This window comes from Diabrotica undecimpunctata, chromosome 4 (assembly GCF_040954645.1).
Source record: "Diabrotica undecimpunctata isolate CICGRU chromosome 4, icDiaUnde3, whole genome shotgun sequence".
Classification (NCBI taxonomy): Eukaryota; Metazoa; Arthropoda; class Insecta; order Coleoptera; family Chrysomelidae; genus Diabrotica; species Diabrotica undecimpunctata.
In genome coordinates, this window is record NC_092806.1 from 144,226,510 (window position 1) to 144,241,002 (window position 14,493).

At 33.4% G+C, this 14,493-nt stretch overlaps 1 protein-coding gene across 1 annotated transcript; it reads right to left on the minus strand.

The window, feature by feature from the left end:
- Positions 1-388: 388 nt before the first annotated feature.
- LOC140438484 (beta-1,4-mannosyltransferase egh-like) lies at positions 389-14,201 on the minus strand. Its single transcript, XM_072528142.1, has 4 exons — positions 13,866-14,201; positions 7,431-7,707; positions 5,052-5,251; positions 389-977 (listed from the first exon to the last, which is right to left on the minus strand). The coding sequence occupies exons 1-4, from the start codon at positions 14,172-14,174 to the stop codon at positions 405-407; spliced, it is 1,359 nt and encodes a 452-aa protein (XP_072384243.1). The 5' UTR covers positions 14,175-14,201; the 3' UTR covers positions 389-404.
- Positions 14,202-14,493: the final 292 nt, after the last annotated feature.

Here is a 14,493-nt window from a genome sequence, read left to right on the forward strand (position 1 = left end):
CTACATAATACAGTTGCTGCGACATGTATTTTAGAATATACAATGACCAATTTTGTTTTAAGCTCGATATAAAGCAATATAGACCAGAGATAATATTTGTATATTTAAATATACATGGTACCATAGAGGGTTAAACGTTTCAACCTCTTCAAAACTGTGTGTTTCAGTTCTAAAATTTCAAAAAAAAAGTTTAAAAGTTTCATGTTTGTCATTAAAGTACCGTTATTACCGTCGGTAGAAATTAAGGGTAAGATTATCTTCTAGTACCTGCTCGGGGACGAATTTAGAGCGGACCCATTCTTTTCTATGTACATTTTGCGACTTTTGAAGGTATCAATACATTTGGACAATAAAAAGTAAATAATATTTAAGCATTTATATTAAATTATTTTTTATTCATAGTTTCATACAATGCTAGCTTGTCTCTGTTCTAAACTTTTATTTATAATTTGAAATGTATTTTTACTGCTAAAAAGAAACATAAACACACCCATGCTCTCCAAAAATATATAAACTGGTAGCAAAATAATAATACTGGCAAAATATAAAATAATTCTAGTAAAATTAGATCTATAAAATGAGTGTGCTACGCCAAAGAAATACAAATAGAGAACAATTGTATTAAGTAACAAATGAATCCTTTCACAAAAAGGAAAATATGGAGTTAGCATGCACATATTTAAAATTCCGTTTACAGCTACAATCGGCACACAGATCCAAGTGAAACAACCAAAACATCCTATAATTTTGTATCGCCCTGGAATACGATTTGACGTTAAGTATTGAAATATACCTTGTAACCAGCGACTTCTTTGTTTTATATAGTCAGTAAGTGTAAAAGGTGATTTCTCCCACATTTCACCTTCTATAAAATCAAAACTGTAGCCTTTTTCGAGTGCTTTGAATCCGAAAAAGCAGTCTTCGGCTAATGAGCTTTCAACTCCGTTGTCAAAAGTTACATCTTTCTCTGCTGCTACCTAAAAGTATATCAAAATTATAAAATTTTACTTTTTATCAGAATTTACACTAAGGTATATTTAATTATGAATAAAAAATTTTTAAACAAGTGATATTAGGTATCTATATCAAAAACGACGTAAAGAGGAAATCTTCGCCTAAGCTTCGCGCATCTTTTGAAGAGGCATTTCATGTATAAAAGCCTTCAAATGTTTAAGATCTATTTGTTCATGGCAATCGCTACATTTTATTCATTCCACCCAGTCTGATGTCATTTTTTTATTGTCCTTTCCCTGACAAGTAACTCCATTTTTTCGTTCCCTCTAATACCAGTACGTTCAAGCTTCTAAAGTAAACTTACTTTTTTAATTTTTTCGATTCGAATAATATAGTTGACATAGATATAGTTATTGACATAGATATAGTTAATAGACAGTTGAAGACTAACTTAAGGTAAATTCCATTTTATTCCACTAACTTCCTTTAATGTGACCTAGTTATCAGATAAAAAATTTTATAGATCTGTGCCAAAATCTCCTCTTTATTAGTTCCTCCAGGTACATTTATATAGTATAAATTTCCGCTTGGAAGATAATAGAGTGATTGCTTAGGCTTTCACTAAGGCTTAGCCTTGATTTTTCTCCATATACTCCAGCTTTAACTCATTGTCATCATTCTGGCTTTACAACCCTACGTGGGTCCTAACCTCCTCAAGAATTTCTCTCCAGGCATCCCTATCCATCGCCTTTCTGCACCAAGTACGTATTCCCATATTTCTCAGGTCTTCATCAATGTTATCAAGAAACCTTGTTCTAGGTCTTTCTCTTCTTTTCTGACCAAAGGGTCAGAATCTATCTTAATATGTTTTACGATATCAGATTTCTGGTATATTCTATAAAGTTCGAAGTTATATCGTCTTCTCCACACTTTATTTCATTCAATGCTCCATAAATTCGCCTTAGTACTTTTTTTTCGAAACATCCTAACATGTTGTAATTATTTTTTGTTAGAGTCCAGGTCTCTGAACCATATGTTAGAACTGGGCGTATTATTGTTTTGTAGAGTTTTATTTTTGTACTTCTCGATATAATTTTGGATTTAAGGAGGAGGTTGAGCCCAAAATAGTATCTATTGGCCGTGCAAATGCTGCGGTTTATCTCTGCGGTAGTATTATTTTTAGTGTTAAGGAGCGCTCCCAGATATACAAATTCGTTCACTATTTCGATATCGTCGTTTTCTATGACAAGTGGTCGTAGTATTTGTGGTTGCGTGCTTATTTTCATATACTTCGTTTTGTTGGTGTTTATTATTAAACCTATTTTTGTAGCTGATTCTTTTAATGTTACATACGCCTCTCGTACAGCGTTTTCCGTTCTCCCAACAATATTGATATCATTAACATAGGCCAGGATTTGCACTGATTTATTATATATTGAACCAGTGGTTGTGACTTGTGACATACGTATTACTTTTTCCAGAGCCAGACTGAACAGTATACAGGAGAGAGAGTCTCCCTACAACAGACGCAGTCTGTTATTTGTTTTAAAGGGTTCAAAAAGTTCCCCCTGAATTTATACTCTACATTCAACTTTTTTAAGAGTTAGTTTTGTTAAATTTACCAACTGATTTGGTATTCTTAGCTCTTTCATTGCTTTGAATATTGCTTTTCTATTTACAGAGTATGTGTGTATAACACCAATAATATGTCATTATTGGCTCCTTCCTAGAAAGAAGAGAGGCTTTACAAAATTATATTTAGGTTACATTGCATTTGATACCATTTACAACTTTCCACGATTTCTTATAATAGCTCCAGATTTATTCCCGGTACCTTTTTCCAATGCTTTATAGCGTCTTATCTGCCTTCTGTATTCTCCTACCTTCGCCTCCTTCCCCATTTACATATATAATGGAGGGAAGTCAAGTATGACCTCAATGGAGGCAGTTGGTATAGTCAACACTGCTCCTGTTATGATTAAGCATGCTTGTCATTGAAGCTTATTCTGCTTCTCTCTGTCTCTCTAGTCTAGTCATATATAGCCAGTAACTTTGTTTAGGTTCCAAACGCCATGATTGCCCGTATATCCTTCAAAATATTTAAAGGGAAAGCTTCGCTTTGTTGGATATTCTTTCCAGATGGGCGTAGCATCTAAGCCGCCTATCTAGTATTACTTCTAGATATTTCGCCTCATTAGCCTCTTTGACAGTTTTTCCATACAGATCAGAAACCCAGATCTTACTAGGTTCCGTCTCCTTGTCAAACTGGCTATTACTGTTTTGCTAGGGGACTTTTTTCTGCCCTACCTAGAAAGAATATTTAATGTTCATTAAAGTGGGCTGGATACAAAATTTTCATATTTTCCTCCTAGATCATCCGCATAGACCTGTACTTCTATTTCCTAGTGTGTCAAGAAGCGATATTAGGTCATCCACCAGGCGTGATTAAAAGAGGAGAGAAAGCACTCTTCATCATATCATATTTTACGTCAATATTTCAATGCAGTTCATAAGGTAGTGCATATTCCTTTTGATGTTGCTACATTATAAAGAGAATTTGGTAACACTGATCTGCCTTAGGATTCGAGTAAGGTGTTGTCTTACCGACTTATTTTGTGAAGTTATACCACCCTTATAGTTGTTATTTACAGAGAATCTCGAGACTTCTTTTCTAGAACTTTTCGGTCATCCCAGGTTTCTAGCTTGAGTCTGCTCATTAATAATTGTTTATCCTGATTCTTTTTAATGCCTACTCCGAAGATATCCTGAAAAAAGCTTTTGAGGGTGAAACAGCTGGAATAAAGGTAAATGGAGTTCCCATTAACAACATTAGATATTCGAACGACACTGTGATCTTAGCCGAAAATAATGAAGATCTTTAGAGACTGGCGACGAAAGACAAAAAGACGAAATTTATGAAAATATCGAAAACTCAAAGAAATAACGAGCAAGGAAAGAGAAATGAACTTTTCAGAGCAGCCGTCTCAAAAGTTCGAATAGCTATGATGATTGCTGACCTCTGCCGCTGAGATGGCACTTGAAGAAGAAGAAGAAATTTAGAGTCAGAAATAGAAGATGAATTAAGAAAAATTTAGAATGGAGACTTAGACACGATGCTTATTATAATCGAGGACGTCCTCCAACAAGATGGTCAGCCAACATCAAGCACATCCAGCACAACTGGGTTCAGGGTGCTCAAGATCGGATATAATGGAATTATTTATGGGAGACCTATGTTCAGCTGTGGACTCAAAACGGATAATGATGATGAAAGTTGTCATCATCAGGTCTTTGTAAGCCTACGTAGCACCCTACGTAGCACCTTTAAAAAAATCTCTATTTCTAGTTCTAACCCTTTCAAATAAATATTCAGTTCCATATCCAAGACTAACCAACTGAAGTGCTAAGCATAGCCGGTATATTCAAATGGTCGCCTAATTCTATTTGCCTAACTGTGGCTGAAATCGTATCCATTTTCAGATTGATCGTTCAGTTAATTTCCTTAGAGAGCTATTATACGAACGCTAAAGCTGTCGCGTTAATGACGCGAGTAATTTCCAACTTTGTAACTGTAGTTTCGTCGCGTTGTTCGCCTGTTCGCGTTATTAGTGCTACGTATAACTTGATGCGCGATATGTGCAACACGTGAACTGCGCTACTATCCCGGCCGGCCGCGCTAGGAACACGCTGTCAGGATAATGAGCACTCGCAGGCAGCAATGTCGTTGATATAATTTACTCCATTGTAGTACCATTGTTCGCTGCTAATGCGACGACATTAGCGCTCGTATAAGAGGGCCCTTAGTATTGCTCGACATCACGATAGTTCATTTTAGAAAATATATCATGTGATCAATATAAAATTTACAAAATATGTGATCACATTACAATGTGTATCTTTAAAATCATTGTCATATAAATGTACTGACAGGTTTTAACACTGTATTAGAGACAAACAAGACCATATGCTAAGTTTTTTTACCCCTATTTCATCTAAAAATAACCAAACAATTTTAGCGTAAATATTTTTCTTAATAAAAATATTTTTGGTTTGTTTAAAGTTTGATGTAAATTATAATTATACTTAATAAAACTTACCTGCGCCACCATAAAAGATCCTTTCCACGAGAAAAACATCTTATGAAAATATCGAAGCTGAAGTTTATTTTTACTTAAATCATCTGCAACTCTCATGCTGTCTATTAAAGTAGTTATCCAACTTTCAATTTGTTCATTTGCGTAAGTTATCGCGCCTTGTCCAAATTGATGTTTTCCATCCATAACAAAAGCCAAAATTCCTAAAACAATTATCAACAGTTAGGAAACATTTCGACCATACCTCAAAAGCAAAAAGTTATTCGTATTACACAACTTATATAGTGTAAGTGAAGTAGCAACTGAGCACCAATGAGATTTGTTCGATTTCATAGCTCGAAATACAAAATAGGGGGAAACTGACCGAAGAGATCAAGAAGAAAATGGACGAAATAGAAAGAGCTAGAAAAGGACAAAAGACCCAAAGATCCATGAAAAGGCAAATGCTGAACATTAGGCTATCAGACAAGAAAAGAAATACTTAAATCCGCAACAAAACAAAAGTGACCGATGTATTAACGCAGATAGCAAAACTTAAGTGGAAGTTCGCTGGACATATCATAAGACAGAAAGACGACAGGTGGAATAAGATGATTATACACTGGAGACCATATAGTTACAAACGAAATAGAGGGAGGCCACAAATGAAATGACCCGAAGTGGATATAAACTGCCTACAATAGAGAGACGTGGAAGAAGGAAGAGGAGGCCTATGTCCAAAATTGGACAGCAAGTGCTGAATAGATAGATAGATATAAAAGGACAAAAAAAGCAATACAAGCGATAATTTACTATGAAAAGAAGACTCATAGCTAGGAAACAAAAATAAACAAAAGGCTAACCAAGACAAGAATACCTATACATCCGCCAATACTATATGTAACAAAACACACACCAAGTATAAATTGCAGCTGAAACTAACGCACAAAAATGATTATGAACCAAAATGTATGACAAATAATAGCTAGCTTTATCATTAAAATTACAACGCACAAGGAAACGTCACAAAAAAAGCTAAAGCGAAATTTATAATGAAATATAAAGAAAGAAATAAATATATAAATAAATATAAAGAAAGAAATCAATAAGCTATTAGTATGGGAACGCAAAATCCTGCGAATTATATATGGTCCTTACAGGGACAGCGTGACAAATGTATGGAGGAGCAGATACAACAATGAAATAGAGACTCTCTTCGGGAAAGGAAACATCGTAAGATACATAAAAGCAAATAGATTAAGATGGGCAGGCCACGTGGTATGGAGTGATGACGACAGACTGATTAGCAATGTGTTTTGGGAAAGATCAGATGGTAGAAGATCGACAGGAAGGCCTAGAAAAAGGTGGAAAGACTCAGTCAGGGAAGACCTGGAGAAGATGGAAGTAAGGTCATGGGAAATAATAGCACAGGATCGGAATCAATGGAAGGCAATAGTAAACGCGGCAAAAACTTACGAAGAGTTGTAAAAGCCAATGATGATGATGATGATGAAAGATATAATGAACGAACAAGAATTAGCTCAGAATCATAACAGACTTTCTTATTGAACATTTTTCAATCAAATATCACCTGCATAGCAGATAATGTGATATAGTTAGATATATTTTTGAATCACAGAGGACAAATACTATTTAAAAATTGCCTAGTGACTCGAAAAACATATGGTATTCATTTACTAGATCTGTTGAAGCTAATATGGGGTTCCAAATTTGCAACGAGTAACTTAAATAATTCTAAGATTTACAATGAGTGATTGCTGGTATAAGAAATCTCCCACTTACTGACCAAGAGCTTCGGGTGGAACAGTCGGTAAATAAAGAAGCTTTTGATCAAACAACAGAAATAAGGGCCGGGATAGAAATAGCAAGAAACGCGATTGTAAAAATGAAAACAATTATCTGCAATAAAGACCTTAGATAAGAACTGAGAGTAGAGTTTTGAGATGTTACGTGTTTTTGATTCTCCATTATGAACTTAAAAGCTGGACACTGAAGCAAGAACATATAAATAAGCTACAGTCGTTTGAAATGTGGTATAATAGAAGGATGCTAAGAATAGCATGGACACAGAAGAAAATTAATACGAAAGTATTGCGAGAAATGTACAAAAAATACGAAATAATAAAAATAAGAAAGTTGCACAATATCTGGGATACATAATGAGGGGACAGCAATATGAAATGTTAAGATTAATAATACATGAAAAGCTAAGAGGAGAAAGAAGTTGAGAAAAAAGAAGAGTATCATGGTTGAAAAATTTAAGGGATAAGGCTATAGTACTACCGGCTTCTGAAAAAAAAAACGTTTTCAAAATAAAAAAAAGAAAAAGATTCTTAAAAACCATATATATATATATATATATATATATATATATATATTTACCATTAACAGAATTTTCAGTTAATAGTGTCTCTTCATCTAAGTGGGCAATCCAATCGTCGTCTTCCAAAAAATTTACGTTTTCTTCCAAGCAGTACTGCAAAGCTCTTCCTTTATATAAGGCACCACTTTTTGTTTTGTACGTAGATGGTACTACAGTTTCTCGTAATTGTCTACTTTGACTAATATTATTTGTATTATCAGTAACGATATCAAAGCAAAAGTGTTCCAGTCCTGCCGATAGGCACGTTTCGATATTCCTCTGAACATTATTTTGTACCTGTAAAGTAAATATATTTAAGACATACAGTACAGCATTAAATGAGTCAGGTATGAATTCGTTTTCTTATTTAAATAAATAAAAGCAATTCCTAACTAGCTGAAATATTAAACACAACACAAAAACAAAAACTACTACAACTAACTCTTACTGAACTATACGGATTTCCTGATCAAAATTGGTCACCAAATTGTAGTTCTATATTATAATTTATAACATTTATAGAAAGTATAAACTTAAAGTTACAACCTTATCAAGAAACTTAAATATATCTCCGGAATTAAAGATTTTAAAAATGCTCATGTACTTAAAAACGTAGATGGAACAATTTGTAATCCGAACAAGTGCAAAGAATGAAAAAGGTACATCAATGACCATTTTGGCGAGGCTTCTCCAGAAAATGCTATAGATACGCACACAACCTGTGACCGAAAGTTAAACAGAGGTCCCAGTATACCGAAATGCGAAGAGCTCCATAAATATGAGTCAACAAGATCAAGAGAAGCATAGAAAATGGTAAACAACCTGAAAATAAACAGACAAGAAGTAAGTAGAATAAACATATTAAAAGAAACATCTTGTATCGAACATTACTCACAACTTCTGACTCAAACAAGACTTCAATTCACGAACACCATAACAACAACGTATGAAGTGTAATACGATCAAATAACAGTACAGGAAGTCAAATATGCAAATTATTAAAACACAGCCCACAAGTATTGCGGGAATTACTGGCGTATGTCTTCACATTATTCTATAAGGGACATAACTTATCACAAGAGAGGACAAAAGCACTTGAAGGGTACAGATGAAGAACGATCATAGTCACAAAAAATAAAAAATCCAAAATTCATGCCGTTATAATGGCATTATAATGGCATTACACGTGAAAATCAGACATAGTCCGCTGTAGAACCGAATACAAAAACGATATGCAGGGGAAGAATGATCATAGTCCACAGTTCCAAGGTAAAAACGATCAGGGTCCGAGTCCGAACAGGTCCCAGCGCACTTATTTGGTTGAGTCAGTCGCTTTGTTTGCGTTGTCGAGAGTGCATCTCACATTGTTTGTTCTCGTGTTTTGTTTATCTAAACAAGTATTCTAAAGTGATACTGCGTAGTAGTTATAGTTACCTTAGTTCTACCTTTTCTTACAATGAGTTCCAGTGAAGAAAGTGATTCAGGCTTGTTAAGCATACCTAGCAGTTCTAAAAAGAGGAAAGTGACCGGTAGAGTTCGTGATGTCGATAAAATATTAATAAATTGTACTTATAAGGTTGGGGGTGATTGTCATTGCAAACGTCTGAAATGTTTTGAAAATGTTAACGATTCAGAGCGTTCTCGGTTGATCAAAACTTTTAATGGGTTGAAAGACAGAAATGAACAAAACTCATTTTTGGCAGGGCTAATTTCTGTGCATGGAATTGAACGAAGACGACTTAGGAAATCTGAATAAGATGCTAATCCTCATGACTTTTCATATGAATATAAGGTAAGAGTGTTATGTGAAGGCAAGCTGCAAGAAATAAAAGTTTGATTTAAAGCTTTTATGTAGTTTTTGGTGTCACTAACCGACGCTTGATAACAGTTAAGAAAGCTCTTGTGCAGACAGCTAAAGCTCCTATTGATGGTAGAGGTATGCATAACAACCGTCCTCGTAAATTATCAGATGACACAAAAAAGCCTTGATAGATTTGTTTTCTTCTCTTAAGGGTAAAAAAGCGCACTATAGTCTTAAGGACTCAAAAAGAGTGTACCTACCTGAATATCTAAATATAAAAAGGTGATGGTTTTATTCTTGAAAAAGTATAGCGATAAGCATTTTGAAATCTCTTACGAAGTATTCCGCAAAATGTTTGTTACAAAATTTAACATTGCCTTTGGTTACCCACGCACCGACACGTGTGCGGTATGTGATGAGTATAAAGTAAAAGAAAATAGTTTAGAAAAATCGCTAGAAAACGCATCTGCTGAAAATAATGTTTCATTGTAACAAAAGCTGAGGAAATTACGTACTGAGATAACTTTGCACAAAAAGAAAGCTGACAGTTTTTATAGTCGTACAAGAGAAGCTAAAAGAATTAGTAGAAACACTGTTAAAACTGTAGCTATTGCCATGGACTTTGGCAGGAACCTACAAATTCCAGATATATCAACAAGTGAGGTATACTTCAGACGCCAATTATCTTTTTATTTATATAATGTTTACGTATTAGCGACATCTGAATCAGTATTTTACACATACACACAAACAGAGGGTAAAAAAGGAGCAGACGATGCTGTCTTAATGATAAATCACTACATTGAAAACTACTTAGATGAATCAGTTGAGGAGCTAAAAGTGTTTTGGGACTCATGTAGTGGCCAAAACAAAAACTTTACTGTACTCAGATATTTTCACTACATGATTGCTATTAAAAAAAGATTCAAGCAGGTGACAATCACGTTCCCTATACGAGGCCACTCGTACAAGAATATGGGTTTGATTCCAAAACGAAAGTTCGTCAGTCGAAATGCCTGAAGATTGGAGGGACATTATAGCATCAGCAAGAGTCAAGCCTTCGCCTTTTCATGTTGTGAACTTTGAAACAAAAAACTTCAAGCTATGGGGAAATTTCCTCCCAACTGAGTACACGAAAAAATTTAGTGCTTCAACACGTCCCATTGAAAAGTGAAGATTTCGCAGACAAAATCACGAACAATTGAACACCGGGATAGTTACAATGGAGCGTTCACTTCCACACAGATAAGGAGTGTTAACAAACCCTCGTCCAAAGCCCCTACGGAGCTACAATCTTCATATCCAAAGACGGTACCTGTACCAAGCTCCAAGTACAGCGACCTTCATAGGAAGCCCAAGAGTTCTACAATAGCCTTCCCTACAAACATTAAGGTAAAGAGGGCAACGATGATGATTATTTTTAAAAGGTTAGTAGGTACATATCTTGAGAGACTTCAATCTCATGAAAATTATTTAGAATTTATATTAGATAACTAAACAAGATTTATTTTTCAGATTAAAAAAGACAAGACTTCCCCGAATAAAAAAAAAACATTTTTTGAACATAAACTTCGTTTCTTGTATTGTAAACACAAAAAGTTAATAAAATATAATCCATTCAAATTATAAAAATAATTCATGTACAATTAAACAAACAGCTGTTTTGTTTAAATTCTCCCAAGTTACAGGGGAATAATGATCATTGTCCATGCAGTAGTTTTTTTTACACCAGGTATAATAAAAAATCGATGCTGATACAAGTTAAGTATTAGAGTTACAGCATCTCAATAAGATAGACTAAGATATAGTTAATTTTAAAATAAAAATAAAGTGCATAAAAACATCAAACATTCGGCACAAGTCTTTAAAGTTTAAAAACGCTCCCCTGAAAAATTTACTTTTTGTGACTATGATCGTTCTTCAACTGTACCCTTCACATATTAACAGCATCTACAAAGAAGGAGATAAAAAGAGTTGTACAGAGAGCTAAGTGTCATAAATTTCAAAATTCTATGGATAAATTATAAAAAATAAAATTGAAAAAGAGATGATAGATGTAGAAGAACAAAATGACTTTCGTGCAGGCATATCCTGTATAGACAGCATTATCTAAAGCAGGTTATTGAGAAAAGATTAGCCCACAACCTTTCAACTCATGTAGTCTTTATAGATTTAACAAAGGCATACGATAGTGTACCACTTTCAATGCTCTGAGTAGTGATGGAAAAACAAGGCATAAATAAATAAAATATAAAAGCAGTACAACAGCTTTACAAAAATATGACGGAAAACATTAAAAGTGGAAACAAATTAACTAGACAAATTCCTATTAGTAAAAGTCTAAAACAAGGCTGCTGCATAGCACCTACACTGTTTAAAATATACCTGAATGAGGTGCTCTAAGTGTGTAGGAGAAAATGCTGCAATATGGGCATTCCAATCGAAGGCGAGAGATTGTACACGATACATTTTGCTGACGACCAAGCCATTCTAGCTGAAGATAAGAGTGATATAGACTATATGCTTAGAAAACTGGAGGAGGAGTACACCAATTGGGGCCTTACAATTAATATACAAAAAACCGAGTATTCAGTTACAGGAGAAAAATCAGAAAACTTACAAATTGAAATGGTAACTATAAAATCAACTGAAACCTTTAGATACTTGGGGGTTCAAATAACATCAAAAGCAGGGAGTAATGAAGAAATACATTCTAGGATTCACCAAGCAATCGCAGCCACTAGACAGCTACATGGAATATTGTGGAATAATAAAATAACAAAAGAAAATAAAAAAATAATTTATGAAACATTAATAGAAAGTATTGGATTGTACGGCGCCAAACTTTGGGAAATAAGTCAAAACAACAAATCAAAAATTAAGGCAATGGAAATGGACTATTGGAGACGTTATTACTGGTATACTAGACTTGATAGGGTGAGGAATGTAGACATTAGGAGAGAAATGGAAATTGACCTAGACATAATAGATACTGTCACGATAAATATGACTCATATTTAACCTATAAACATGTTGTTATTCTAATAAGAATTTTCTAGTAGTTTCCCCTACGATAAAACCGGTCTTCTTCCTCCATGCCGTTCGAGAGAGTTCAGGGGTCAGCACAGGTCAACATCCGTCCGCTTCGAAGGGATTCCAGAACAACGGTAAATAAATATATAAAAAGGACCTTTTCATTTTGAAGTTAGTCTGAATAATAATATCGAGTCAAGTTTTGAAATGTAACGCGCGTATTGTAGGGAATATAAATTGTAATAAATGTTGTAAATAAATTATATGATTATAGTGTAAAATAAATTAGTTTAATAGTGTATAAATACAGACTTTAATGAACTAAGTGTTAGAACATTTTATAATAAATAAAGTTAATAAATTAGACTAACAAACTCAGTTCAATACTATCGAAGCCAAAAAACTGGCATGGACACCTACAGAAAATTCCTGAAAATAAATGGCCAGGCCAAAAAAAAATAGGGAAATGGACTCCTGGATGGTAACATTTTCCTTAAAGAAACTCACAGTTTTAATCCATTTAATCACCAATCACCAATAATTAATAAATCATTAGTATTTGATGCGACTGATATTAAATAAAAAAAAACGGGTGTGGCAGTCCAGTGGGACTACCGGAAGAAGTTACACTTCTATACACGCATTCGCCGTTACAAATTTATTTGAGAGTCAATCTGCACAATCATTACATATGTAATGCTATAGGTAAAACATAGCAGAAAGAGAAACATAATTAATAACAACTTACTAACAATTAATAAACAACATTTGACCTGTAGTAGGAGTATAGTAAATGAAGGATTGGTTCAATATTTTGATGAAAATGCATATTTTTATTTTCATATATATGTATGAAAGGAGTTGAATGCAAAAATTTTTTTACACGTACTCTTATTTTGTTATTAATATAAAAATACAATACACTGCAACATAATTCAATATAATAATAAAATACAAGTTAAAATGCAATATTCATAAGTATTTAAAAATGACAATAATATACATAAAAAAATACACTACAATACAGTGCAACATAATTCAATATATTCATACAATATAAATTAAAATGCAATATTCATAAGTTTTTAAAAATGACAATAATATACATAACTTTTCTACTTACATGTTTAATTTACCATGTAATCATATTAATAAAAAAGTCCTCCCCGACTGGGAATCGAACCCCGGTCTCTCGCGTGACAGGCGGGGATACTGACTACTATACTACCGAGGACATGACACAAACGCATTTCAAAATTGACAGTTCTGGGTCATACAGTGATTTATTGAGATTATTATTTTGAAATACAAAAGACTAATATAATTATGAACATTTAATAAATAATACAAAACATATCACATAAATAATAATATTAATAAATATTTTATTATATATATAATATTATATGTATATATATAATATATATAATATTAAATATATATACAAAAGGACCATTTTTATATTCGAGAGAGGAAGAGAGAGAAAATATATCTTCTGCCTCTGTCTTACTCATTATCTTACATATGTAATGATTTTACAGATTCACCCCCATACAAATTTCCAACGTGGAGCGCGCGTATAGAAGTATAACTTCAAAAATTATTCAAAATGAAAGCTTACCAACTGGGGAAAGTCACCTCTGGTCACAACTCGAAAACATACAAAAGGTGCCAAGAGACGTGGTCCTTTTATTACAATGTTTTCTGAAAAAGAATTATACATTAGCAAGCCAATAAAGGAAAAAAACAGCTGCGGAAACATGGAAAATGAAGCCAATTTCGCGATCCAAAATATAATTAACCTAACAATGTCACATTGCGCCCAGTCTTCAGTATAATTAGATGGCACTACCATAAAAATTTGACTCAATACGATGAGGCCAATAAAGCAAGTACAATGTATGGCATGTTTAACTTTTCTGGAAACCATAGCACCACTAAATAACAGAACACTTTTTGTTTGTTGAACGAAAACTAAAAATTTTTAAAATAATCTACAAAAATTCATGAAATAAATTATAATAGATAAGAGGTTCAAATACATATTTTTGGTAACTCTGTAACCTTTTTACAAGGTAAAGTCCATATGTATATTCATGTCATTATAAACATGGTGTTTTAATCAGTTTTTAATAGGTTATATCCAAATGTTAAGTATTTTTATTTATTTATTTGTCGAAGGGCGATTCAGACACATAAAACAAAAACAGTAAAATCAGTAATATAATGACATTTTGGGGTATTAAAAA

Excerpts from the sequence above, each read along its gene's own strand:
- LOC140438484 (XM_072528142.1), bottom strand. The coding sequence starts at position 14,174 with ATGGTTTCCAGAAAAGTTAAACATGCCATACATTGTACTTGCTTTATT. Across the intron at positions 7,708-13,865 it reads GAGGTGACTTTCCCCAGTTG|GTACAAAATAATGTTCAGAG; the intron begins GTAAGCTTTCAT and ends TTTACTTTACAG. Across the intron at positions 978-5,051 it reads GATCTTTTATGGTGGCGCAG|GTAGCAGCAGAGAAAGATGT; the intron begins GTAAGTTTTATT and ends ATATACTTTTAG.